Genomic DNA, 27400 nt, shown 5'->3' on the forward strand with positions numbered 1-27400 from the left:
AATAAAATAAATAATAAAAAATTCTCACTTAAAATGATAAGAAAACAGACTTGGAATTCATGACTTGCTCAAGATCCTTCACACTTAAGTGTTACAGCTGGAACGACTTGTCTAGAACCTTTTTGGTGGTTCTGGATTTTGAGATCCTTCCAAAGCCGGACCAGGCTCCAGCCCTGTCTACACCACCATCACCGGGTATGTGCCATCCACTGTCAGAGACATCTCATAACTTCTGAGACATTACTCAACAGAGCTGCAGACATTGAAAATGACTTTAACATGTGTTTGTGAAAATTTATCAAGCTATACAATTATGGCTTTTACATGTTTTCCTGTCATAATTCAGACAGGGTAAGGGGAGGATGGGTGGAGAATTAATAGCTAAAGAGGTTGGTCATGAGTTAATAATCCATGAGTAGATGAGAGGGTTCATTGTACTATTCTACTTTTATAGGATTAGAATTCTCCATAAAATTTTAGTAAAACGACTCCTCTCCCCACAAAGGGGGGCTTCTGCAGAACTTGCTGCCTCACGGGACAAGGTTTATGATGCCTTGAGAAAATTCCTACATGAAGCACACACACACATTCCAGCTTTGGTGCTCATTTGTGTCACCCTCAGGGATGCCTGCCTGCCTGTCTTCCACAGCAGTCCCCTGGATACTTCCCTGGGGAGCTTCCTTCATAGCAAATACCACAGCCATCATTTTACTCTCATTTGATGATTTTGTTGACATCCAACCTTCTGCCTCCAAGAGTCAGAGTGACTTAATAAGGGGTGTACTCAGAAGTTTTAGGAAAAGACCCCTTAGTGGTAAGACCTCTATGTGACCCTTTTAAGGCCTCACACAGCTATCACTACACAACTGTGGGTGAGGAAGGGCTTCCAGGTAACTTTTGTAAGTTCTTGCCTCATTTGAACTTTTTGAAAACTCAGCTTACAACACTTTTATATTTTTAAAACTAATTTGTAAAAAGTTGAAATAGGTGCCTTTAGGTGAGTTCTCCTCCCTGACTTCAAAGTCTAAGACACACCCACCCACAGCCTGGGATGGACAGCAGTGGCAGAAGCCTTCCTCCACTGGGCAAGATATGTGTCCTGACCTCCCACAAGCAGAAAAGCCAAGTGTGCAGGCCAAGACCACTCCTATGGGCATATCATCACAGTTCTTAGCCCCTCCTTTCCAGCCTGGTACATGGTGGGAACTAGTAGGGTAAAAGAGGGCTGAGGAGGCCTCTTCTGTCTATACCCCATGAGGTCACTCCCACTTTCTAGTCCTTAGCCATTCGAGTGAGGATAAGCTGAAAAACCACATGTAATAAACAAGAAGGAGCAGCCAACAAAATCTCTTAAAATCTCGGAAATGTTCAATAAACATTTGTAGAGCGAGAAAATAAATAACATTACAGAAGAGCCAGCAACTTCCTTTCTCCTTGTCACTGGGTTTCAGGGTGCATGTCTTCCGGCAGGTTACGTGTCTTGATGGTAGGCCAGCCCCAGCTCTCTAATGGCTCCTGGCAGCTGCGTACTCTTCCCTCACCCAGAGTGTCCCCACACCCATACTGGTCAGCTCCTGCCTCCTAGAGACAGCCCTTGGGTCTCCACCAATTCTCCATCCTGGCTCCCTTCCTGGACCAGCTGCTCAGAGCCTTGTTTCCCCTCCTATGCACACAGGAGCCCCTACACCACCCGGCCACAGCCCCCCCACTGGCCATGCCATGGAGGGCCAACAAGCTGGAAACTTGAACTTATCCCCAGCTGGATCTGGTTGGCTCGGCGGCCAGTGGGAAAACCCAGGGCCTCTGAGGGCCCTGGGTGGAGGCGGCTTGATCTCAGCACCAGGTGATGCCAGCCTGTCCACTCGTCAGAAAAAGACACACTGGCCGCCTGCCCCAGAGTGTTTCCAGAAGAGAAATTTAATCTAATTTACATACTTCTAAGTACATCGATAACCAAAATGTGGCCACTGAAAAAAGTTAAAAGATCGATCAGCTCCCGGTTTCTAGCTGGCCCAGGATTGCAAAATAAAAAGATCCACGTTCCTTATTCTCTACACAAAACGCATTTTTAAAAAAGTGAAAGGTCTAGGGAGCTATACATAGAAAGGAACAGTGAAAAGAAGGAGGGGAATGGGAGTGGGGGAGGAGAGTCCCACCCCACCCCCTCCAGGGCCCAGAGTCCCAGAGGCTCTAGGGGGCCTGGACATGGCAGGAGGCAGCTGTCAGCTCTGGGCACTTCCCAGCTGGGAAGGCCACTCTGGGTGGGGAGGGAAGGATTTCCGTGGCATTGTGGGCTCAGTGGGGGCTCCCAGGCCCCAGTGACCCACAGAGGGAGTGTGCCTTCCCCTGAGCAAGCACCTTGTCATGATGTGGTCGTTTGACTCGGGAACTGGGGGGCTGGGGCAGATCCCGGGCCTCACGAGGTGCGTGCGTACATACGTGCGTGTGAGAGGATATTCATGGGGCAAAAGGACAGGGGGGTCTTTGGGGTCTTTGCGAATGGCCACAGATGGCAAACAGAGCCCCGTCTGCCGCTAGACATTGGGAGAGCACTGGCCTTTCTCCTGTGACCAGATCACCTGCCACCAGGGACCTGGCCACTACCCTGGCTGGATCGGAAGGGTGTGGCCTGAAGGAAGACACCCTGGGTTTGGCCCCAGAGTCCTTGAACTAGGAGAAGGGTGCCCCGGCTGTAGTGTGCCCGGCCCCCAAGGGTGCCGGTTTGAGGTTTTGGCTTGCTCCTTTGGGAACAGAAAAGAAAGAAGGAGAGGGAGGAAGAGACAGAGGTGGCACGAGATCTGGAATGCTTTTGTGTTAGGGGGCCTCTGCCGCCGCTGTCTGTGCTGGCGGGGCCTGGGGCTCCTCGGGCTGGGGGTCCGCTTTGGAGAAATTCATCTCCAGGATGTGCCGCTGTAAGTGCCGCACCCACTCCTCCTGGATGGAGAGAGGTCCCTGGAATTCCACCTCACAGAACCTGCATGGGAGACAGATAAAGGGAGGAGTGGCCAGTGCCCTGGCTACACTTTGAGTGTCCAGCAAACCTGCTGCTGCTCAGTGTGGACAGAGCAAACCCAGGATTTTAGGGGAGCCCAGAAGCCAGATGTTACCATGTGGACAGCTACCTCCACCCATTATAGGGTATTGGCAGGTCCCCTGAAGTCCCCACCTCTATGCTCAGGGCAGTCTGCTGGCTCAGGTGCTGGATATAGGCCATCTGGCTTCCCAAGCACCTCTACCATCTGACTGTAAGCATGCACGCTGATTGGAGAGAGCAGAGAAACAGATTCTGCCCTGGCAGGTTCCAGGACAGAAGGATGAAGCTGGGGAAAGGAGGGTCAGGCACTAACAAGCACCCACCCTACTCATGTACCCAACTCACCAGCTCCCAGCCCTCACAGCCCTAAGGGAGGTTTCAGAGCACATGGGCCCCAAACCCAGGCTCATGTGTGGCTGCAGAGATGTGGGTGTAAATCCTACTTCTGACTTGGCCTGTGTGGCCGGAGGTGGCCCTCTCACATCCCAGACTCCCAGTTTCCTGGCCTCTGATGTCCACCTATACTTCTTTACACTTTGGTAGAAATGAACTAAGACCTACTTTTTCTTAATCAGGCAGACACTTGTTGAGAGGTGTATTCTAGGCACAGTTTGACTGCTTTATAAACATTCAACTCTTTTAATCCTCATAACAAATTATTCAGGTAGGTCTGCTATCAACCCCTTTGTATAGATGGGAATATTGAGGCATGGAACAGACAGTCCTTTGCCAAAGTCACTAAGCTGCTAAGTGTCAAGGTCTCCCTGGCTACAAAGCTCATGGTCCCAGTCTAATGCTCTGAGGGGCCTTTGTCTGTGAGGAGCCCTTTGCCTGGGCCTAGCCTACCCCAGGGCATCACTGAGGCTCCCTATCCCAACCCTGAGCAGCCTCTGTCCTGTTCAGAGGCTCTGAGTGGCTAAATTCCAGGCAGGTAGCCTCCCTCCTCCCCTCCCTCTCCCAGGGGACTCATACCTGCACTTGAGGGTATAGATATTGCCGACGAATTTAACCAGTGACGTCTGGGGGGGACGGGGCACCAGGGAAGGGACTGGCCGGACCCGGGGTGGGGGTTGCCGCACCTCCTCCAGCTTCCGCTGCAGGTCGTTGGCCTCCTCGCCCCCCCTGGCCGCAGAGGTATCTGCAGGGCGGGCTTGTCGACGCTCAAATTCTGAGATGGGAGGAGGGAGAGGGATAGGAGATAAGCTGGGGGGCAAGGACCCTGGGGAGGTTCCTGCCTTCAGCAAGTAATGGGCAATTACTGTAGGGATTTATAAGATGGGCCAGCTGGTGCCTGGATGCTGCCTGGCCCTGGTGACAGATGGGATGGTAGATGGATTAGTGAATGGCTGAGCAACTGAGGAAGTGACTCCAGGGCAGATGCACAGCAGAAAACCCGATGGGGAGGGGGCAGTGAGTGGACCCTGCTGGTGTCCATTGCCCTCATGACCCTCTGTACCCAACACTCACTGTTGATGTTCTGCCGCTGGTGCTCCTCAGCTTTCACAGTGCCTGGTGGGCTGGCTGCCAAAGGCCGCTCACCACTGTCAGCTGCCCGGCCAGCCTCCGGCCCTGGCTCACCCCCAGCACTGCGGCCCACCATGGACAGGCCCCCAGGTGCCAGCCCTAGGGGCGGCCGCTTGTCACCCTCTCGGCCGTGGCCGGCGCTGCGGAACTTCTTGGTGAAGGGGCGGCCACCCTGGATGTAGCTGCGGTAGGCGCCCACCTTCTGGGGCCGGTGCTTGATCCACTCGCTCAGTGTCTCGATGGGTGAGCCATTCACACACCACTCAGTCACGCCGAACTGCCGCAGGTGTGCCCGAGCATGGCTGGCCAGGGCCTTGCGGTTTTCGAAGTAAAGGCCACACAGCTCACAGCAGGCCTCGGTGGCTGCAGGCAGAGGGGGCGCTGCTGAGCCCCAGTCCCAAGGGAGCAAGGGTACCCAGAAGTCGCTGCCCAGGTCGGGAGCCAGTCCCGCCTCCCACTGGGGCCTTGACCCCTGCTGGGGGTGGGCATGCATGAGGCAGTGCCCGGCCCTGCAGGCCCCGGCAGATGCCCTCCCGAGACCCTGCCACCCACTGCTTACAGGAGTGGGAGGTCTTCTCATGGAGGGTCTTTGCCTTGAAGGGCAGTTCAGTCTGGATGTAGGTCTTGGCCTTGACCTCTGCAGAGAGGAGGCGGTCCTCCTGCAGGGGCCGCTTGGCTGCCACTGAACCCAGGTAGCTAGTGGCTGAGGGCTTGGCACCAGTGATGGGTGCCAGGCTGAGCTCGCGGGGTACCTGAGCCAGCCCAGCTCCTGGTTTGCCTGGCCGGCCAGCCATGGGCACCAGTGGCAGGAGAGGCTGCACAGGCCCAGGAGCCCCTGTGGGGGACCCATCCTCAGCCAAGGCAGGGGCCAGGTCTCCAGCTGGGGGCTCCTTCTTGATGAGGCACGGCTTGGACTTCTTCTTAAGGATCTCCCGAAGTGTGTCGATGGGCGAGCCATTGACAGACCACTCAGTCACACCCATCTGTCGCAGGTGGGAGCGCGCATGGCTGGACAGGCCCTTGCGGTTCTCAAAGAACTCACCGCAGAATTCGCAGCGGATGTCTCGCACCGGCTCTGCCCGAGATGCTGCAAGGAGTTGGGGAAGAGGGGAAAATAGGGAGGTGGCTACTGGCAGGAGGCCTCCAAACTGGAGGCTAGTGTTAACTGCCCTGCTCCCTCATCTGCCTCCGGGGGCCCTTGTGTACATCTAGTTCTTCTGCTTGTTCTGTCACCTCAAAGTCTAGCTGGCTTCCAGATTCCCTGTGACATGGTGATGTGTTAAGGAGCAAGTGCTCCCTTGATCCTGGGCTTTCCTCTTCTGCAAAATGGAGATAAACTTCCATCTCCCAGTGTTACAGGGATGGCCTAAAGCGGGACCAGTTCAGAGCACATAGCACCAAGCAGCGTGGAATCACATAAGCGCTAAAGCCTAGGGTTGGGCCATCCTCATCGGCTGGGCAAGCAGTAAGAGCTCAGCCAACCTGACAGTGCAAGAGGGAAGTGAGTGACAGGGATGTTACAACTACTGACTGCATACACAGAGCTGTTTTTTTACCTGGCACCATGCTGAGCATTTCATACTTCAGAAAACCATACAGAGTGGGGACCATGCTGATCTCCATCTTCCAAAACAGGAAACATGCCCAAGATCATTTATTGTTAGACTGTGGGGCAGCTGAAACCCTAACTTGAACCTGACTCCAAATGTCAAGCACTAAGTGACCACAAATGTCAGAAAGACAGTTTAGACACTGGCTTCTAGTGGGTCTCTACTCCTGCCCATGGCAGATATCATTAACTGATCCCTACAATCTTTCTCTTTAGGAATACGGTTGGTAGCCACTAACCAGCTGATTTAAGGTGACACAAGAAATAGAATCTTTTTGCCATCACTGAATATATGGAGAATTAAGAAGCAGCTCAGTTAAGGGTCAGTGTAGCAGGACTGTACAGCCAGCCCCCGGTCCTCTGGACCTGTGTATCCTTCCTTCCATTCAACCCTGGGCCCTCTGGGTATCCCGAGGAAGAGGGGGAGGTCACCCCCAACCTGACCTGTTCTCCATGCCTTGCCCCAAGGTCACACTTACACAGGTTCAAGGGGGCCATATCTTCCCGTGGTGCCACCCAGGGACCCTCAGACGGGTGCAGCTCCCCATGAAGGGCCCCCGGCAGCATCTCACGCTTGATCTCCACACGCATTTGCTCAGGCTTCAGTTTCTTGGTCAGGGAGGATGTGGCCAGGCCCGAGAACATCTTTCGGGCCGTGGGAGGAGGAGAGGCAGTTGGTGAGTGGCCCAGGGGGCTGCCTGGTGGCGGTGGCAACTTCTTGGCCAGTGGCGAGAGGTGAAGGTCTGCAGGGCTGCGGGCTTCCAGTGAGCTACCAGGACCTCCACTGCCCACCACCTTGGCCAGAGCTTTTGGGCTATGTCCCGGTGGATTAGGGGGTCCGCCGGGCCGGGACTGGGTCCGTCTTTTGAGGATCTCCCGTAGTGTATCGATGGGCGAGCCGTTGACATACCACTCAGTCACACCCATCTGCCGCAGGTGCGAGCGCGCATGGCTGGACAGACCCTTTCGGTTCTCGAAGAACTCACCGCAGAATTCGCAGCGAATGTCACGAGCTGGTTCTGGGCCTGAGGCTGCAGCAGGAGGAGAAAGGGGCAGTTAATACCGTGGGCACCATCAGCACTGTCACCTGAAGGTCTCCTGGTTAGTTGGGAGTGGGCAGCAGCATGCCCACAGGCTAGGGTGGTGGTGAAGGGCAGGTGCGGACCAGGGAACTGAGGATAGGGGTGGGGGCCAGACACCCAGTAGGAGCAAGGGGAAACTCCAGAGGGCCATGGGCCCTCAGTCCTGGCGGAGAAGGACAGAACCAAGATTTCACAGCTCTGCGGGTCCCAACAATGACTGGGACAGGAGAACAGGAAGTGGCAGTCTAAATGCCACATGTCATCCGGACCAGGGAAAGCCACGGACACCTTTCACACCAACAGGCGGCACCCCACCCTTGGCCTTCATTCTCAGGGAAGGTCACAGTCATGGATGTCAAAGGCCAAGAGGGAGGGCCTAACAGCCGACTGCCAACAAGATCTCTGGGCAGAACCGTCCCACTGCCAAGGGCCCCTGTCCACTCCCTGCCCCAGCAGGGAGGGAGTAGGGAGGGGGCTGCGACCCCCCCGGGAGGGGCTCAAGGGCCCGCAGGGAGGAGGGGGCAGCTGAAGCGAGAACCTACAGAGGTTGAGAGGAGACGGCTCCACATCAGAGGCCCAGAAAATGCCGGCGGCTGCGGCGGCCGAGAGGTCCTGCTTCCCCCAGGGGCTGGCCATACCCGCAGCCTTCAGCTTGGCCTTCTTGGCCGGCGGTGGGGGGGGGAGCAAGGAGAGGGCTGTGGAGGCAGGAGGCCGCCCCAGCTGGGCCAACACGCCGCGCCCGGGTGGGAGGCGATTCTGGACGCCGACCCTTCTGATGAGCCCGTGGAGTACGTCTATGGGGGATCCCTTGGCGTCCGGGTCGCTGACGCCCAGGTGGCGCAGGTGGGCACGGGCGTGGCTGGACAGGCCCTTGCGGGTCTCAAACCAGGCACCGCACAGCTGGCAGTCCAGCTCTCTGCCCCCGTCACTATCTAAAGCTGCGGAGACAAAACACAGGGGGGGTTCACGGCCGCCACCTTGGCTGGCCCTGGGGGACTGAGGCAGGAGGGCCTGGTGTGATGCTTGGCTGCTCAGGCCATCCGGGGTCCGAGACTTGTGCCACGGATTGATTTTGAGAGGTTCTGGGAAGTGGGAAATCCTGCTACCTGTCCCGCTCTTTGGCATCAAGATGAGTGTGGAAAGCTCAAGGATGTGGGGTAGAGAATCAGTAGCCCAGTTCCAGCGACCTAATCTGACGCTCCCAGGCCTTCTTCCCTGGGACCCCAACTATGGGTGCTATGCAGGGTAAGTTGCGGGTACAAAGCAGGGCTCTGTCTGGCTGCCCAGCATCATGCAGCCAAGGGAACACCTGCTCAGGGCCCTGCTCCTGGAAGCATAGCAGACCGTGGAAATAGCTTCACTGGAACCTGAGGTGCCAACTGGGATGCTCATCCCTAAATTCTAGGGGCCACCAATGTGAAGGAAGGCTGACTTTCTAAGGGCTGCCCAAGTTAAACCTGCTCACTGAGTCTGAGGTGGTTTCTTCCCACACCCTACCTAGCCAGACCCACAGGCAGACTGGTGCCAGCAGTTGGAGGTGCTTCTGCACAGAACTGATGGCCAAGAGCATGTGAAGACAGGGCCAACCACAGGACCTCCTGTCAGGTAGACCCCTGTCTACCTGCAGGACCTAAGATGTCCCAAGGGAACCCTGGTTCCCTTTACTGCCCCAACCCGTAGGCCCAGATAAGGCCAAAAGCTGCCCCTAAGTAGCAAGGACGACCTTGGCTGGCTTAGCAGCCACAACCAAGCCTCCAGGGAAAGAACAGCAAAGTGGGAGACAGGTGATAATATGCAGCACAGCCAGCACAACAGGAGACACAGCACTGTGACCAACACTCTGACCAAGGTGACCCAGGGCACAGGAGCTGCAGTCTCCATTTCCCCTACCCTGGGCCCATAGCCCAATAAGATGCCCCCACCCTCCCAGTGCTAGCACCTCCCTTGGCTCCCAGGACCCACACTCACTGAGGTTTAGGGGCCCCTCGTCCTCAGACTGAGGCCACTGTGCCTTTGGGGAGGCCGGCCGGGGGCTCAGGGACAGCTGGGGGCTCTTGTCCTCAGGATTCTTGGGGGTAGGGGAGCCTGCCAGGGCCAGTGGTGCCTTCTTGAGGAGTGGGGAGCTGGGTGGGTGACCCAGGCCCTTGGCCGAGAAGCCAGGAGGCGACTTGATGGCCTTGTTGACAGCAGGGGCATCCAGGGGCTTGGCCAGGGTGAGCAGGCTCTGTCGGGGGGCCCCAGCGACCACCTCCTTCGGCGAGCTGGACTTCTTAGCCAGGCCTGGGGACAGCCCGAGGGGCGTGTCAGGCAGGCCCTTCTGCTTCACGAGCTCGTAGAGGAGGTCAATGGGGGCACCGCTGCTCTCGGACTCGGCCACACCTAGCTGCCGCAGGTGGGAGCGCGCATGGCTGGACAGGCCCTTGCGTGTCTCAAAGCAGGCACCGCAGACCTCGCAGGTGGTCAGGCTCTGGGCTGGAGGGCAAGACAGAGGCCAGGAGAGCCAGTTGTGAGCCCCACAGGCCCTGTTCTCCCACGTCTCTTTCCCCAGGGCCCCACTCACCCAGGCTCCTTGCAAGGGTTTTGCTATACTCAAGCCCTCATGATCCTTAAAACGATCATAATGAGGTGGGAACTGGCCTGTCCAGTTTGCAAATAAGGAAACTGAGTCTCAGAGAGTGGAAGAGTTGTGCCCAAGGGCACACAGCAGAAGACAGATCCCTACTGTGATCCAGCCAGTGAAATGCCTTTCAGATCTCCAAAGTACCAGAGTGTCCTGGCAACAGGTTTTCACACAATCGCTGACCTGCCAGCCACACCCTTCACAGAGCTAAGTCCTGGCCACCATATGCCACTCAACTCATGCTCCAAACACTGGGCTGGAGGCCCCAGCCATGGTCCCTGTGGTACCCTTCACCCTTTTCTGCAGAGCCCTTATCCCTGCCTGTCTTCTGCTTCTTTGCCCCCCTGCTCCCCAACATCATGACCCCAAGGACAAGGACCAGGTCTATTTTACATCTCTCACATCCCTGGAGTCCAGCACAGTGCCTGTCACTACTCAATGACCTGAGAATCCACGCACAGATAAGGCAATGTCATGAGGAAGATCACACAGCTAACAAGGGTCAAAGTCAGCCAATGAACTGCCGTCTGAGTGTGAGTCCTTGTTAACCATGCCCACTGCTTCTCCAGAGGCCCCTCACTCACCCAATAAGGGTGAAGCTTAAGGCCATGAATGGCCAGGGCAGAAGCAGCTCAAAAAAGAAGACAGCTGGCCCTGGCTGGTGTAGCTCAGTGGATTGAGCACGGGCTGTGAACCAAAGGGTCTCTGGTTCAATTCCCAGTCAGGATACATGCCTGGGTTTTGGGCCAGGCTCCCCCATGGGAGACGTGCGAGAGGCAACCATACGTGAATGTTTCTCTCCCTTTCTTTCCCTTCCCTCCCCCTCTCTCTAAAAATAAAAATAAATAAAATCTTAAAAAAAAAAGAAGACAGCTGGTGTCTCCTTGCTGTCTCCCGGTGGCAAAGAGAAGAAAGCTGTGGCCAACCTGGGGCCCCACATTAATCCCCAGGACCAAGGGCTCCCTGTGAGCGTGACCAGCCTGACCAGCAACCCGCCCTGCCACCTGGGCCACTCACCCTTGAGGTCTGGCAGCTCTTGCTTGCTGCCATGAGGAACCTCTGCAGCCACTTTGCTGCTCAGCCGATTGGCTACCTGTTCCAGGGGCCCGGGAACAGGCAGGCTCTTCTTGGGGAGCGGGGGGGAGCCCAAGTCCATGGCCACCATGGTGTTTTCCTCAGAACCCAGGCCTGTGAGGTTGGGAAGACAGGCTCAGCCCAGACAAGGCATGGGCTATCTACCCCCATAAGGACTGAGAGCAGGGACATGATGGTGGGGGAGCCCTCCTCCTCATCTTTAGTGCCTGTTCTCACTCTTGGAGGCAGCTCACCCCATGAAAGTTGAGGCTCCATACATAACCCTCAGAGCCAGTATAATGCAAGGATATCAAGGATGCCCTCTGACAGCAGAGACTGGGAACAGCTTCCACCAGTCTCTGAACACAGACAGATCAGGGACACAGTGCCTATCTGAGCCAAGGCTCCTATCATGGAAGATCTCAGAGAACATCTTTCTCTGGGCAGAACTTGTAGAGGGGGGACATCTGTTAGTCTTAGGGGCTGGTGGGGGATGGTCAAAGTGGGAATTCAGTAAGAAAAGACCAGGGTCAGAGGCAGAGAAGCAATGCAGAGATGGAAGGAGGGCAGGAAGGAAGCTCCAAAGGGCTTGTGGGGAATCTCCAACCAGGCAAGACACCTGGGGCTGGAGCTGCAAAGACAACAGGGGGACTTTGGGCTGGCCTACTTATCTCAAGCTGAGCCCCAAATAGGGTAAGGTGAGAACCAGGAGATGACTGGAGACAGGATGTGAACCACAGAACTTAAGTATAAAGTTTGTGAAGCATCATCTATCAGGTCAGTAAGCCTCCCTGAATTAGATGTGCATTAGTACAGGGAGTCAAAGATGCATTTTTCATGTTCTAATTTTTAGAGAAGAGGGCCGGAGAGGCCTGTTGAGCCCCAGGTTTAGTGCTTAGAGCATGGACAGGGCTCTGAGAAGGAAGGACCAGTGTGTCAGACAGGGTCTTGGAGGCACTCAGTGCTATGACGGGTAGTTAGTAGGTCCCCTGCTCAGCTGAGCCCTACGGAAGCAAGTAGAAGGCGGGCAGAGGGGACCAGTGGGGCCGGGACACCGAGAACTTTGTCAAAGTCTCCGGGTGAAGTGAAGTGGGTGCGTCTGTCAGATGAAACAGGGGCTGTGTCAAGACTAAAGTGACTTGGAGTTGGTTTCCACGCGGTACGGATCAGAACTCTGGCGAGGGACGATCGCAGGACTCTGTCAGACCAGGCGGGGGTCCCATGGGGTGGCGGTTTAGTGTTTCTGAAGCCCGGAGCCCTAAGAGCTGCGACAGGAGGCCCGGGACCCGCGCGACTGGAGAGCCTGGGGGGAGGGGCAGTCCCGGAGACCGGACGGTGGGCATTGGGGGCAATGGGGCGGACGGGACATCGACTTCGCCCTTCCCTAACCCTCCCCGGCTCGGGCTCTTACCCGGCGCGGGCGCAGGCCCGGGCCCCGGCTCCGACTCGGCCTTGGGCCCGTCCCGCGGCGGTGGCGGCGGTGGCGGCAGCGGCGGGGGTGGGGTCGGCGGCGGCAGCGGCGCGGGGAGGGCCGCGGGGCCCGGGCTCGGGGGACCCGGCGGCAGAGCCCCCGCGGGCGCGCGCTCCCGGACGCCCCCTGCGCGCGGCCCCGCCGCCGCCTTGCTCTCCGCTTTTGTCACTCGGCACTGGGCGGTGGAGGCGGCCATCTTGGCTCCGGCGCACGCGGGGCGGCCGCCCCAGGCGGGAGCAGCCGAGCGCCGAGAGCCGCCGCCGAACCCACTGCGCTCCGCTTCGCCCCGCCCCTCGGTGCGCTCCCAGGTTGGCCAGTCGAACGCCGAGCGCAGCGAGCGAAACGCTCGTCCCGGCCTCGCCAGCACCTCGGCTCGCGGAAGCACACAAGCCGGGCTCCAGGGGCTGCCAACGGCCTCCCTAGTACGAACAGCCCCAAGGCTAGGATAGGAATCCTCCAGTCACACGCATCCTCCTTAACAGCCTCCAGGGTCTCAGAACCCGACGAACGGAGCTAGGACCTGCTCTGGGACCCTGCTCCCTTCCCTTCCCTTAAGTCTCTCATCTGAGTCGGAGATCCCGGAAGATCCCTGATTTCCAACCACAAGGATCCCCCCAACATTCTGACCGCACTGTCCCTACAAAACTCTCCACACGGCCGAAACCACATTTTAAACAAAACACTCTTCTCTACAAAACCAAACCGATTGCCCCAGCTGTTCCTTGACAGCTGGGTGGGGCCAGAATCTGACTGTTGCCCCGCCTCCAATTTAACATCCGCCTCCAATTTAGATTCCGCCCCTTAAGGCCCACTTAGGGAGGGGTGGGAGAAGCTATTCAGGACAGCTTCGCAGGGTCAGTGCCCAAACCTAGCCCTAATCTTCGGCATCCTTTCTCAAGGCAAGGCTCCCAGGATCTTAACCATTCCTTAAACTCCCACCGCCCCGCCCTTCCCCCCACTGAAAGACTGATCATGGCTACCCCTCACAGGGATAAGGCCAGGGCAATGTTGGGCTGCTTCCTTGCAATCTCATGGTTGGCAGGCTCCCTCAGCGCTAACTAGGAAGCTGGCACACTGATCTTCTGGTGGAAACTGCTTAGCCAGAGCTCAACCTGGCTGCTGGGTGTGTAAGGGGTGTATGCCCGACATTCAGTCACAGGCCTAGAGCCTACGAACTGCCAGCTGTGCCTTGAAGCCACCCCTGAGACACCACAAACCTAGCCAGGTGTGTAAGCTGAATGCCCAGGGAGCAATCTCCAGCAAAGACAAGAAGCCTGAGGTCATGTCCCCCACTCCCCCAAAATGTGACCTCAACCTGCCACTATCCTCTCTCTGTGCCTCAGTCATCTCTTGGTCCAAGGAGGAAAGGGGACTTTGATAGCCTTCCGCTCCCTTTTGCAGACCCTCAAGTGCCCTACACTGCTAAGGGGTCTCGCAGATGGGACCAGAGTACAGATTGAGGTAGGACCCTGGAAGCTCCAGACAGGAGAAACAAGGGAGCCTCAGCCCCAAGCAGCCCCTGGACAACCCCCCACCCCACCCCATTCAGGTACCTTCTCCATTCCCCAAAACCCACTTACTCCTCACTGCCAAGTTCTCTGCCTCAGGGTTCAATACAGGCTTCCACAAGGTCAGGCTTTCCAAGGCTGGGTCCCTTCACGGTGCCAAGCTCCAGGTCTCTTCACCAGAATATTACTTCTGCATTTTGCAAGCCCTCTCACTAGAGAGACCACCGAACATGATGTTCAGAAATCTAGCTCTACTGGTTCGTGGTCACGGCAAAGCACATAACCCAGTTTCCTTGTCCATAAAACAGGAACACAACAATCCTTAGCCCCATGAAATTGCTTTGTGGCATACACGAGGTGAAACCTTAGTATACAGCAAGCACTAAATTATCATTGCTGCTGGATAAATTAGGCACCATTGAAAATCTAAAGTGTAGATTCTAGAACCACACTGTCCAATAGGATCAGACTAACCCTGCAAATTTCAAGTGCTCAATAGCCCCATGTGGTCAGTGGTGACTTAGTAGGACAACACATTTCCATCATCTCAGAAAGTTCTACCAAATGGCACTGCCCTAGATAGAAGATGTCATTAAGAGCAAGGATCAGGAGCTTGACCTGCCTGGAGTTTCAAATCCCAGCTCCACCATGTCTGGCTGTGTGACCTTGGGCAAGTTAATTAAGCTCTCTGTGCCTCAGTTTCCCCATCTGTAAAATGAGGCTCATCATACCACCCTTATAGGGTTGTTAGAAGGATGTACATGAATTCATGTTTGTAAAGTGCTTAGAACAGTAAGTGGCTCCTAGTTAGAGCCCAGTAAGTGTGTTAAAATAACTGTCAGGCAAGGCAGGGTGGAACTGGATCTAGGAAGAGCCCTGGGCCAGCCTGAGTAAAACAGAAGTGACCTGTAAGTGGCAGGGTGGTTGTGAGGACAGTTGTCAACATACTTTGTAGAGTAACTTGAAACATTTTCAGGAAAGAGGAGTGGCTGCCCCCACCCATCTCTTCATCCCTCTGGGCTCCTGGGAAGGGTCAGGGCTCCACGCCTGCCCACCTTCTCTCCCCTTACCATCTCCGTAGGCTGGCCCCGGGTCCTCAGCCCAGGTGGGCGGGAAGGGCACTGTGAGAGGTAAACGAGGCCTGCGGGAGGTCAGATAGCCACCAGGCATACCCCCGGGCTCACGACCAAGGGGGCTAGGAGGCCTCTCGGTGGCTGAGGTGGCCAGAAGCTCCTGTAGGATGTTGATGGGTGAGACGGTAAGCTCCCAGTTAGTGATGCCAAAGTCACGCAGGTGGGCCCGGGCGTGGCTGGAGAGGCCAGCCCTCGTGTCGAAGCCAGCCCCGCAGAAGTCACAGCGCATCAGGCTGAAGGTGCCAGGGTCGAAGTTAGCCACTGTGGAGAGAGAGTGGACATGGACTGCCTGAGAAGGAAAAGGGTGAGTGACTCTCCAACCCCAGCCCTTCCCTCTCCCGGGACTGCTCACCCTCTGAGGATCACACACTTGGTGCTGTTCCTCACTTGGATGCCTCCCTTCCCATTTGCCCATCATGCTCCTGCTTGATGTGTCAGCTCCTAAGTCTCCCCCCAGCTCCAAGAAACCTTCTCTCCTGACCTGCTAGGTTCCCCCAACTCAACAGTTTGAAGCATCAGGAACCCCACCTTCAAACACTTCTCCAGTAGTAGATTTGCAATCATTTGGGTGAGTGATCGATTAAGACCTTCTCGTGTCTAGAGCTCATGTTCCCAGAGCTTCTTCCCCTATCACAGCCCAGGTCACTCACCATCACTTAACTGCCTGGTTTTGTGGCTATCTACCCTCGCCCCCAGCGCATGTGCACACACACACTCTCAAACACCATACCAGCATCTCCTAAAGTGGTCTCCATGTCTGCCAGCATCAGAACTACCCAGGGCATTCATGTTGGAGAAAGACCCCTGGAATCAGAACCTTGGTGCCTGGAACTCTGCATACCTCACAGGCAGCCCCGGAGGTTCTGAAGCCAGCCAGGGTCCCACCACTGCTGTGACTGGGCTGCGAAATCCAGGAGAGCAGGGACTGCTGTTTCATTCACTGCTGTGGCCCCAATGCCCAGAACAGAGGGGACCTCGCTCAGTAAATATTTGTCGAATGAAGAAACCAATGAAATCCCCTGCCTGGGACTGACTCCTCTGCCTATACTCCTTCCTCCAGCTGCTGGAAGGGCCAGGGCATGGGGGTATCCCCACACCTCCACCGAGGTGACTGCCTTTGCTGCGGCTCCCAGGTCTTCCCAGAGGGGAGGCCCCAACTTCACCCAGCTTGGCACTATGGGAGGATTTAGAGTGAGGGTTGGTTGGTTCAGACTCAGCTGCCCAGCTGTATGTCTTGGGGGCCTCGGAAGGAGGAGAGTGCTGGAGCGAAGCCCCCCTACCTTTTTTCTTCTTCTTCTGGAAGGAGAACCTGCGCTCGATGGCTTTCACCTCCTCAGCGGAGATGAAATGCCTCACATTGTAGCTGACGCCCACACGATTTAGGTGGCCCCGAACATGGTTGGCTAGGCCGATGCCATTGTGGAAGCGATCGGGGCAGTAGGGGCACTTCCGCTCCTCATGCTTCAGTGCCACTGCCGGGTCCCCATCCAGGATCGCATCCAGCCCCAGTGGGCCACCCAGTGGGGCATCCAGGAGCAAAAAGTCCAGGGGGTGGGTGCCCCCTAGCCCCAGCTCCTCGGGCTGCAGCCTTGTGGGGGCCCTGGCTGCTGCAGCCAGGACCTGGGACCTCAGCTTAGCCACCAACACAACCGGCACCATCCCAAGGAGCTGCTGCTGCTGTGCCGGTGAGGCCTTGGCTGCCTGCAGGGCTTCTCGGAAAGTCTGCTTCAGCTCCAGTGCTTGCTCTGGGATGAGGCCAGGGATGGCTAGGGGTGGAAAGACCCCATTTTCAGGGAAAAAGTCCATTTCCGAAGCCAGTTGTATGTCTTCCTCCTCCTCTTCACTCCAGGGGTGCCTCTGGTCCCCCAGTTGGGCTGGGAGCCCCTGTAGGTAGACAGCGTTTTTGCTATTACTGGGCTGTAAGGAGTAGGGGGTAGATGTTAGTGGTGAGGGAAAGGCTGGCCTTCCCAGGGGCCTCTGGACCATGCTGTGTGGTAGTGGCTTTGACAACAGGAAATCCCTTGCGCTTAGCTGCTGGCAGCCTGGGCCAAAGGCCAGGCTGGGGTCGTATCCAGTAGGGTTCTCCCGCCATGTAGGGGCCAAAACAGGCTCCGCGTTGCCAAAGTAGTCCTCAGCAGCTTCGGGGAAGCGGGCGTATGAACCCTGGCTGGTGCCAGGCTGGCTGGCTGGGTCTTCCTCGAAAGCCTCGCCATCCTCCTCCCAGTGGGGACGGGCATGTACAAGCCTCACATGCTCCCTGAGAAGGTGCTCGTTGGGTGCTGGGAAGCCACAAAAAACGCAAGCATTGAGGCTTGAGGAGGCTCCATAGGGCTGATAGCTGAGGGCAGTGGCATCAGGGCCTGGACTGTTGCCCCCAAAGGGCTCCTTGGCAGTCTGGCCGGAAGACTCGCGCACATGCAGCTTGGCATGCTGCACAAAAGCTTTGGAGGAACTGGTGCCAAAGACGCACTTGGGGCACTGTAGCCGTGCCTCCCGGCCCTCATCGCTTGGAATCTGCTTTAGCTTCTGAATCTCTTCAAGGATCTTCTCCCTGGAGGCCTGGTGCTGTTGCCGGTGCTGCTCCAGGGCATGGGGGTCAGTAAAGGCCCAGCCACATTCACCGCAGGTCAGCGGGGCCAAGTTAGCTGGGGGCTCCTGGCCTGGGGCTCGGCGGTGCTGGTTCATGTGCTCCAGAAGGTGCTCCTTCTGCTTGAAGTAGATGCTGCACTCCACACACGGGAACACAGCTGGGTCCTCATCCTCGTCCTCATCCGGGCTGGCCACCCCCTCAGCCACCTGCTGCATCAGCTCACACATGTAGGGACTGGTCCTGACTGGGGGCAGCAGTGGCTGTAGTCGCTCCACAGATGCCTCGGAGTTCACCATCCATGTCTGAGTGGCCACTTCTGTGGCTGACCTAGGTAGGCACCACTCCGCAGTTGGTTGGGCCAAACCCTCCAGATCTGTCAAGTGCTCTCTGGTGCCCACCACTGCCACATCCAAGGTCTTGGTGGTGTCTTCTACAGGCACCAGAACTGTCCTGAAGGAGGTGAGAGGTGGTGGTGGAAATGGCAGGTCCAGGGGTAGCCCTGCATCCTGGGGTGGGGACTGTTCATCTGCGTCTTGGAGCCAGTTGAACCTTGGGTGGCCCTGGCGGGGCTTCTCCAAGAGCTTTGGTTCACCCTGGTGGTACAAGAACCTTCTAGAGCCCTCGAGTTCAGCACGGGGCTTCACGGTTCTTATAATGACCGAATCCTCGAACCTTTGCTCAGATGGGATGCCCTCCCCGGCTTCCTGGACCAGGGGGTGCTCCCAGGGCCCTGGGCCATCAGGGAGGCCAGGGAAGTGGCCCAGGAGATGGGGTGGTGGGGAGCCCGGCCGGAAGTCCAGGCTGCCTCCATCCCAGCAGCTGCAAGGAAGTGCCAATGGGGATAGGTTAGCCATGGGCCTCAGTTTCCCTCAGTCAGCCATGAACAGGGGAAAGTGGTCCTCCCAGGCAATCTGAGATAGGCCCCAGAAACCCAGCCCAAGGGTGACCTCAGAGTGGCCGGGAATATGGGTATGAGGATGGGGAGGTGGGGGAAGTACAGGTGGACCCTTCTAGAGCTATTGGGCCAAAAGCCAGATTCAGCTCCGAGGAGGTACCTGTGCATATAGCCTAGCCCTGCTGCATTGTAGGGGAGTGTGTGGAGACCACACTGGGGTCATAAGGTATGTCCCCAAGACTGCTGGCACAGTCAACTCTCATCTGTCCCCGGGGAAGCCCCAAGGCTTTGACCCATGCTCCAGGCTGCTTTTGTACTAGTCCTCCCGAACTGGGGTGATTTAGTTTGTTTAGTTTCACTTTTTCAGCAAATTTGCTGAAACTCTATGGCATAAACAGCTCTAGGGACATAGCTGCCCCTGCCAATCCTTGCCCCCCACTGCCCTGCCATGTGTCCCCTCTTGGAAGAGCAGCCAAGAGAGGTGCAAAGTTCCCACTAAGCCTTTGGCCCCAGTGACCCTGACCTCCTTTGGGGGAAGAAGAAGGTGAGTGAAGGCCACCTCACTAAGCCTCAGTTTTCCAATCCTAAAAATGGGACAAGTCCCAAGAACCAAGAGCTTCCATGCCCTTATGCAACATCTAAGGAGCTCTCTGATATCCATAATTGAAGAAAACTTAACATGTGATGGGTAATTATTTACATGATCCCAACCACAGCCCTTCAATGGGGACCTTGACCACATGAAGTGTAGGGTGAAAATGGCACAACACAGTGCTGAGGAAATGCTTCACTCGGCCCGAAGCCTGGCTTCTGGTCAGCCCATGACTAACGTGGGCCCTTACTATGACTGCTCCGGATCCATCTCCCTTCATTTCCAAGATCCTGCCTCCACAAGGGGTTGTCAACCACACCAAGAGGCCGGCCAGAAATCACGGAGCCAGGTCCCTAAGCCCCATCAGTGACATGAGATACTAACAGGACCACTCCCCCAGGGCTGTGGAACAAATTCAGTGGGGTAAACCTGTGCCAAGAGCCCAGCACACAGTAAGTGCTCATAACAGAGAGCTGCTATTAATCCTGGTATGACTATTAGTACATATTGACACCCGCCAAGCCTTTTACTAAAGGGTCACTGCCATCTGCACTGCTATTGATTCCTGTTTCTATTCAACATCCCTCGGATCCTCAAGACAAGATCATGAGATGCATCTTAGGGACTTTACAGATGAGGAAACTGAGTCTCAGAGAGGCCTGGCAACATTCTAAGGGTCACCTGGCAGAGATAGGACTCCAAGGATCCAACCTCCAGGTTCCTACCCCTCTGGCTCTGCTCCTGGCAGGGATAATGAGAGTTGACCGTCTGTGTTCATCCCAGTCCTCCCCCCACCCCCTGCATATGCCCAGGGGCTTGCCTGCTGGGAGCCACCTCCTCCTGCCTGGACTCCTGATTCCCTCCGGTCCCCTTCTCACTCCATGGGCTTTCCTCAGGCCTGGGTACATCCTACTTGCCCCCCTGCCCTCCCTGAGGTCAGGGCCAGCATGGCACTCACCAGCTGCTGATCCGATGGGTGGCGGAGGTGGCACGGGGGAGGGCTTCGCTGAGGCCAGGATGGGGCTGCCCGTCTGCAACAGAGAGGGGAGACCCTGAGGGGCTGGTGTCCCCTGGCTGGGGCCCTTCATGCGCCAGCTCTGGGAGCCCTACTGGGTGCCTTGCAAGGGCCTGGCTCCCCAACCCTCTCCCCTGAGAGGCCTTTGGCCTCTACATTCCTGAGCCTTGAAAGGGGTTTCCTTGGAGGAGTCCCCTTAGCTCTCCTGGGAGACACTAGGGGCTTGCTGCCTTCAATCATTCTCTTTGTCCCTGATGGGCAGCCAGGGTGATTTTTTAAAGTCACACACTGGTAAAAACTCAACTGGCTCCTCACACCTACAATAAGAGTCAGACCCAAGCACCACCTATGAGGCCCTATGAGGGCCTGCGAGGTCAGACCTCTGCAGGTCTCTCTAGCCTCACCTCCCTCTCTTCAGCCCTCACTCACTCCACCCCCAATTGCTGCTGAAGCCTCAAGCCCACCTAACTCTTTCTGGCCTTAGGTCTTTGCATTGGCTATCCTCTCTCCCCAAAGAGCCCTTCCCTAGTCACCTGCTAAAGTGAGCTCCTATGATTTTCTCTCTCATCACCTATTTCATTTCTTTCTTAGCACTCTCCGAACTGCCTAGCTCCTTCTCTGGATGACTGCATGCCCGGGTCCCCTGCTAGTATGTAAGCACCCCCTGAAAGCAGGGGGAACTTTTCCACCTCATTCACTGCAGCACCCAGCATCTGGCACACAATAGGTGCTCAAACAGTACTGGCCAGATGAGTGAGGAGCCCTCTGGCCTGAGCTGGGGAGGTTCCATCCCTGCCTTCCAGATACCTTCCAGGCCTACATCCTAGAATCAAATCTCCTGGGACCTCTCACACAGATAGAGCCAACTCTCCATTATCCGCCTGTGGAGCCAATGCCTGGAGTGACCACAGGGATCCTGGCCTGTGCCTCCTCGGCCCGCCACCCCTGCCTGACAAGGCGAGTGTGCCAATTGGGGCTCCCGCCAACAGCCTGGGCCAAGGTTAACACACTGGGGAACTTGTACCCTGTCCAGAGCCCGACAGATGCAATTGCTGGATTAGTATCAATTTGAGGAAGGGCCAGAAACAGGACTAGAGCTGGGGCTCATTTTTTTTCCAATCCCCCCAATTTGCCCAGGACCATCAAATTTGCCCAGGACAGTGAGAGCTGACTGTCAGGAGCCAAAGAATAAAAAGTATGGGTGGGAACAGGTAGAAAGGTCAGGGAGTCCTGACCGCTGCCTGAGGGGCTTTCTGCAGAGCAGGGCTGTGACTATTGTGTGGCCTCAGGAAGGTAAGGATGCTGAGGGAAGTACAGAAATTCATTGTCCAGAGCAGTTTATCACTCTTGGTACTATTCATATTTGGGGCTATTCTTTGGTGGGGCTGCCCTATGCAGAGTAGGATGTTGAACAGCGTCCCTTATTTCTACCCACTAGATGTCAGTAATCCCTGCCTCCGCCTTGCAGATATGACAACCAACAATGTCTCCAGAAATGGCTACAGTGTCCCCAGGGGGCAGAACTGCCCCTCATTTGAGAACCCCTGGAGTAGACAGATAGGGAGCAGAGCCGGGCCTGGGGTATGTGTGGATGGATGCAAGGGCCAGTGTCAGCGCAGGGGGATGGGGCAGGGGGACTGTTGGAGAGGGTGGAAAGCCAGGCCTGGACCAGCCAAGGGAACAAGACCACAGGAGCAAAGGTGTGAGCTTCTCAGGATAGGGCAACCAGTTCTCTGGCAACAGCCCCCGCACAGCTCCAAGTCTCAGGGTCCAGTGTCTTGCTTCTGAGATTCTGGGACCTCAAGCTGCTAGGATTTTGGGCATCCCAGATCTGATGATTCTGTGACTGCCATTGTCTAAGAATGCCATGAGCCAGGGGGCCCCCCTGGCCTCTTTGAGCAGCTCCAGTGAGGCTCCTATTTTTAGTGTCAGTGACTTTGAAGGAAGCAGGCCAAGCACAGCCCCATATCCGAGACACCTGGGAGCCAGGAGCTCACCCAGCCAACAGGGATTCAGAAGTCTCTATGGGTCAGATGAGGTGCCCAGGACACAGGCCTCAGCAGTGACCATGCCAAGGGGCCTTCATGGACTCCCGCTTTCAAGGATCCCCAAGAGGTTTGAAAATGAGGGAATACAAGAAGGGTGTCTGTGAGCAGCTTGAACCCCAAGCCAGGCAGCATGGCTGAGTGGCCAAAAAACTAGACTTTGGAGTCAGACAGATCCTAGTTTAAGACCCAGCGGCGACAGGAAGGGCATGCCTTTCCCATTCCAAGCCTCAGTTTCCTCCTCTGCATAGTGGGAATAGCCACCGACCCAGTCTCACATGGCAGGCAACTGGTGCCACGATGACAATAAATGTTCCATCCACAGAGGCAGCGGAAGTGGGGAAAGAAAGAGGTAGGAGAGCCCATGGGGTCAGGGGGACCCCCAGACATCCCAGGTTGGAAGCTGGAGGCTGGCCCCAGAGTCTCAGGCCCCTGCTCACTCCATGCTCTGGTTTCCTCTCCAGCCTGAGGCTCCGCAAGGGCAGATGTGTTGCTCATCCCCTGACCCCTTGGTCCCAAAGCCAGTACACACCAAACTCTTCATCAATCCGCGTGGACCATCTTAAATCCCCGAACCTTGGCTGCTCCTGGGAGGCCAACCAGAGAGGGCATACATTGGTGGGCGACTGCAGGGAAGTTGTGGGGGTCAACAGCCTTACTAGAGGACAGAAGAGGCAGTGGACACATCCATGTCCAGGTGGAAAAGATGTAGCCATTTCAGGGGTGTCCTTGGGGGATGCCGAGGGCTGGGTGGGGCTGACAGAGGGCCCAGGCTTCAGGGTGGAACAGCAGCCCAAGAAACTATTCCTATTTATAGACATCACAAGACTCTTAGGGCAGGTGCCCTTGCCAGGGAAAGGGGGTGGAGCAGGCCGAGAGGGCGGCAGGGGATAGGGGGAATGCCATGTCCAAAGCCCAGGCCCTTTTCCAACCTCCAGTCCGAGACCCCACTTCAAGCCATCCCCACCCTATGCTCCATTTGCTCAGGGACACCACAAAGGGTGGGCCTGGTCCCCCTCAGCAGCCATATTCCCCTCCTCCCCAGGCACATGCACTGGACCCTGGTTGATTTGCTGGGGGCTGCTGAGGAGACACCTACCTACCTACCTGCCTACCTGGGGCTTTTGCCAGTTAGAGAGGCACCCAACTCCTCAGAACCAGGCCCTGGAACCTAGGGTCGGCTCCCTGGGGCTCCCACAGTCAAGGTCCTGGGCCTGCTCTGTAGGGAGGTTGTGGGGGCAGTGTGTCCTGGGACAGGGTCCTCCTGCCTCTCTCAGCCTTGGTTACTAAGGGTTTGGAAGATGGGATTGCTAAGGCCCCTGAGCTCTGATACCCACAGGTCCCCCCTTCCATCCTCTGGCATAACACCTTCAGGTGCCACCAGTCACCTCCATGCCATTGCATATGTGGAGCCTGCTGCCTAACTCACTGTTCCTCATCCTTGACTCCTGGATGCCTTCCAAGCTGGGTCCAAATGGGCTTCCCCCATTGCAGCCCCACTGACTGTATCATAACACCTGGTGGTTGGTGTGTCACCCCGATCCCAGGCGTCAGGGTCCATGAGGGAAGGGATGGTGTGAGTGCTTGGTCACAGGCTGTGCCCCAGTGCCCAGCCAAGAAAATGCTCTGTAAATATCTGAGCATCATGAGCATTGCTACAGTGAACGGGGGCAGGTCAAGGATGCCTTGATGGAGTGTGGTGATTAAGGATGAGGGAGGGCTGTCAAGCCAGGTTACTAACTAGCTTTAAGACCTTGGGCAACTTAAACCCTCAGGGTTTTTTCCCCATCTCTAACTTGGGATAATAATAACCAAAGCTACCCCACAGGGTTCTTTTGGGAATGACAGGAGATGATCATGTAAGGGCTTGGCATATAGGATCCCCCACCCCCCAACGGGGTGCTTGCAGATTCCTAGAAACCAAGGTCTTAAGGTCAAGGAGATGAAGGGAGATGTGTCTGGCGCATCAGCCTGTACTGCCCCCACCACTCTGCAGCCATACCAGACTCCTCTTCACCACAGGGCCTTTGCACTGGCCATCTCCTCCACCCAGCTTTCCCTTCCCACCATTCATTCCACACTCCATTCAAATTCCACCCCTTCAGAAAGGCTTTCCCAGGTCCCCCAGGCACATGCCTGGTACTTTATTGAATACCTTCACAGCGTCTGTCACTACCTGCCCTAATTTATTTGGTTGCTTGCTGTCTATCTCCCTTACTAGAATGTTAAGCCCCTGAGGGCAGGGACTTGTCCCTCTTTTGTTTATGGCCGTATTCCCAGCCTAGAACAAAAACTGGCATTTAGTAGGTGCTGAGAATTTAATGAATAACAAATCTTCAGGTGGAGACAGTGTGAAATCTCCTTCTGCTGGGTAAACTGAGGCACAAAGGGGTGGCTGGCATTCCTGACAACTCAGTCTCTCCCCAGCCACTAGAGGGCACAAGCTGTTTTGGCATATGGCTCATGGGGAGGACTCACCAAGACAGTGCAGCAAGACAGAGTGAGGACAGACTGCTGGGGGACAAGTGGGCTTGGGGCAGGGAGCTTGAGGTTCTAAGCTGGGCCCCTGAACCCAATTAGTGCTCAGAGGAGGGAGCGAGGCAGATCTGAGTTCAAGTCTTAGCTCCTTGCCACCCACTGTGGGGTCTTGGTCAGGTCATTTGCTCGCAGGGCCTCTGTTTTAACTACTGTAAAATGGAAAACTAAGCAGAGTGCAAAGAGAAGGCTCTGGACCCAAGCAGAATCTGAATCCCAACTCAGCGCCCGATGGGCTGAGTGAATTGGCCCTGTCTGAGCCTTGGGAATGGGGCTGGATGCTCCCCCAGGGCCACAGGGCCCACTCTCTTACCAGAAATGCTACTTCTGCCATCCAGAATGTCTCGAGGGCCCTCCTTGGTGACAGGCAGGTAATGGGTGGATCGGAAGATGCCACCATCCCCCTCAGCAGCCTCAGCTCCACCTTCGATGTCCTCCCTTGGTGCTGGGCCCGGCAGTCTTTCAGGGCCCCGAGGACGATCTGGGGCAGCCAGGCCGCCTGCCAGGGGTCCATCCATGGATGCTTTCTGCTTGGCTCCACTGAGCTGCTGGGCTGGCTCAGCGAGGCATTGTAGGTCTAGGGGCAGAGAGACAGGTGCTTAGGAGAGGTAGGAAAGAGACACTGCCTCAGTTTCTCCTTCCTTGAGCCCTAGTCCTCACCCTTGCAGGCCAGTGCCTCAGTTTACTTCCTGGCCAGGTGAGCTACATAAATGGTGCTGGGGTGCTAATACAGGTGTACAGAAAACACTCTTTACATAGATCCTCTGATGCCTCAGTTTACCCATTTTTACACATGCACACTCAGCCACCTGTTTTCTTCCAGCATTAATCTTATCACTTCTTGCAGAGTGCCCTCACTTCTATGCCGGTGCTGTGGCATGCATGCCGGCCACTTCAACGCTCTGATCTTAGACCCTGTCTAAAGTCCCTCCCATCATTACCCCTGCACTTTCCCACACTCTAGCCTTCCCCCAACAATCTTTGGGTTCTCCAGCATTAACACCTTCACCCTCACAACATCCTCAAGTGACCCCTGATTAACCCCTTGCTTTCCCCCAATATTACCCCTCATGCACACCCAGCCTGGATTCCTCCATTCGACCCTCCCAATATCTCTCTAGTCTGTAGGCAATAGGGACGGATGGGGCTCCTGGTCCAGAAATGAGGACCCTGAGGAGGCTGTGAGGGTGGGGGCTGTCCTCTACACCTATAAATACCTTCAAGGTAACGGCGGAAAGTGAAGGGCAGGAATCAGGCGCCCTCCCTGGGGAGATGGAGGGGAGGCCGAGCCCAGGCAACCGGGGCGGGGCCGGGGTTCCAGGCCTGGCTGCAGGCGCTGCCCTGGGGGCCTAGGGGCTCCCAGGGGGCCCGTCCGAGGACTGGCAGTCGTGGCGGGGGTCCCTGCCCAGGCCTGAAGGAAGCACCTGCGGGTGCCCACCAGATGGGCAATGTCGGCGGGGAACCGGTGGGATCGCAACTTCGGAGCACTTTGGCAGCGTGAGGAAGGGGGCTCCTGCCTGGACACCCCCAGGGAGTCGCAGGGGTGGGAGTGGCGCCGCGCCAGCGCACCCCTCGGGGGACCAAGGTCCAGGAGCTGCGCCCTCCGCCCGTGCATCTCGGGGCAGGAGACCCCGCGGGACGCGCGGAGCTGGGGGGGGACACCTGCCCCAGGACCCCCGCTCCTCCCCCCACCTGTGCGGCCCCGCCCCCGACCAGGCCCCGCCCCTGCAGGCCCCGCCCCCGCCCCCCGCCCCGGGGGGTCCCGCCTGGCCCGGCCCGACCGGGCCTCCCCCTCCCCGCGTCGGCTCCGCCCCGCCCGCGGGCTCCCCAGGCCAGACCGGGCCTCACCGGGGAGGAAGCGCCGCTGGCCAGGCACCGGGGCTCGGAACTCCCCTCTTCGGTGCGGCAGTCGCTCTCGCTACCGCCGCTGCCGCTACCGGTACCGGTGCCGCGGCCTCCGCAGCCGCCGCTGCCTCCAACGCTCGGGGGACATTGTCCCTTTAAATTGCTCCCCCCGCCGCCCCGCCCCCCCGGCGCGCCGCCGTGACCTAAGCGCGACAGCCCCGCCGCGCCGCCATGATGGGGAGGTCCGGGCAGCCCCCCTCCCCTCCGCCCCCCTCAGCGGCGCCCCGGAACGGGGAGCGGTCAGTGCGGGCGCGCCATGTTGGGAATGGCCAAGCGGGTCACCCTTAAAGGGCCCCGCGGCCTGGGAGTCCAGGGAGGGGCTCTATTACCATGACAACACTCTTGTCCTCCTGCCCGCCCCCCCATGGCTCCTTATCACTCTACTGGTTCTTCCAATGCTATGCTCGCTAATAGCACCAGAAGGGGCAGAGTGGGAAAGGGGCAGAGAACTTCCCTAATGGGTCACTTAGATCATTGAGGACTCCACCCAGTCATTCCTTAGCCTTCAGTCCCCAATCAGCTACCTTCCAATCTCAAGCTCACTCTCTCCTTCCTCATTATCCACACTGGCCTTCAGAACCTCCATGGCCCTAGGATCTACCCTAGGTTCCCACTGCTAAGGCCCCCTTCTCCACCCAACCTCCAGTATTGCAGCCTCCTATTACACTCACATAATAGGCCTGTTGCCTTCTCCCAGCCACCACTCATCCACATGTCTAACCGTGCAGCTCTCCACCCATTCATCCACACAACTGAACTGATCAACCA

At 56.9% G+C, this 27400-nt stretch overlaps 1 protein-coding gene across 12 annotated transcripts; it reads right to left on the reverse strand.

Annotated features, from left to right (window-relative positions):
• Positions 1 to 1892: 1892 nt before the first annotated feature.
• WIZ (WIZ zinc finger) lies at positions 1893 to 26720 on the reverse strand. 12 transcript variants are annotated; one of them, XM_053910933.1, is made up of 13 exons: positions 26576 to 26720; positions 25041 to 25304; positions 20091 to 20163; positions 16336 to 18464; positions 14993 to 15316; positions 10887 to 11057; positions 9218 to 9721; positions 7792 to 8187; positions 6647 to 7198; positions 5118 to 5645; positions 4502 to 4921; positions 4007 to 4202; positions 1893 to 2974 (listed from the first exon to the last, which is right to left on the reverse strand). In XM_053910933.1, the coding sequence occupies exons 2-13, from the start codon at positions 25243 to 25245 to the stop codon at positions 2815 to 2817; spliced, it is 5658 nt and encodes a 1885-aa protein (XP_053766908.1). In that variant the 5' UTR covers positions 25246 to 25304; positions 26576 to 26720; the 3' UTR covers positions 1893 to 2814. The 12 variants fall into 12 exon arrangements, with proteins under 12 accessions (XP_053766908.1, XP_045051663.2, XP_024416622.2 ...); XM_045195728.3 differs by lacking the exon at positions 26576 to 26720 and adding an exon at positions 26152 to 26341; XM_024560854.4 differs by lacking the exon at positions 26576 to 26720 and adding an exon at positions 25945 to 26117.
• Between the last annotated feature and the right edge of the window lie 680 nt (positions 26721 to 27400).

Source organism: Desmodus rotundus, chromosome 9 (assembly GCF_022682495.2).
Source record: "Desmodus rotundus isolate HL8 chromosome 9, HLdesRot8A.1, whole genome shotgun sequence".
Lineage (NCBI taxonomy): Eukaryota > Metazoa > Chordata > Mammalia > Chiroptera > Phyllostomidae > Desmodus > Desmodus rotundus.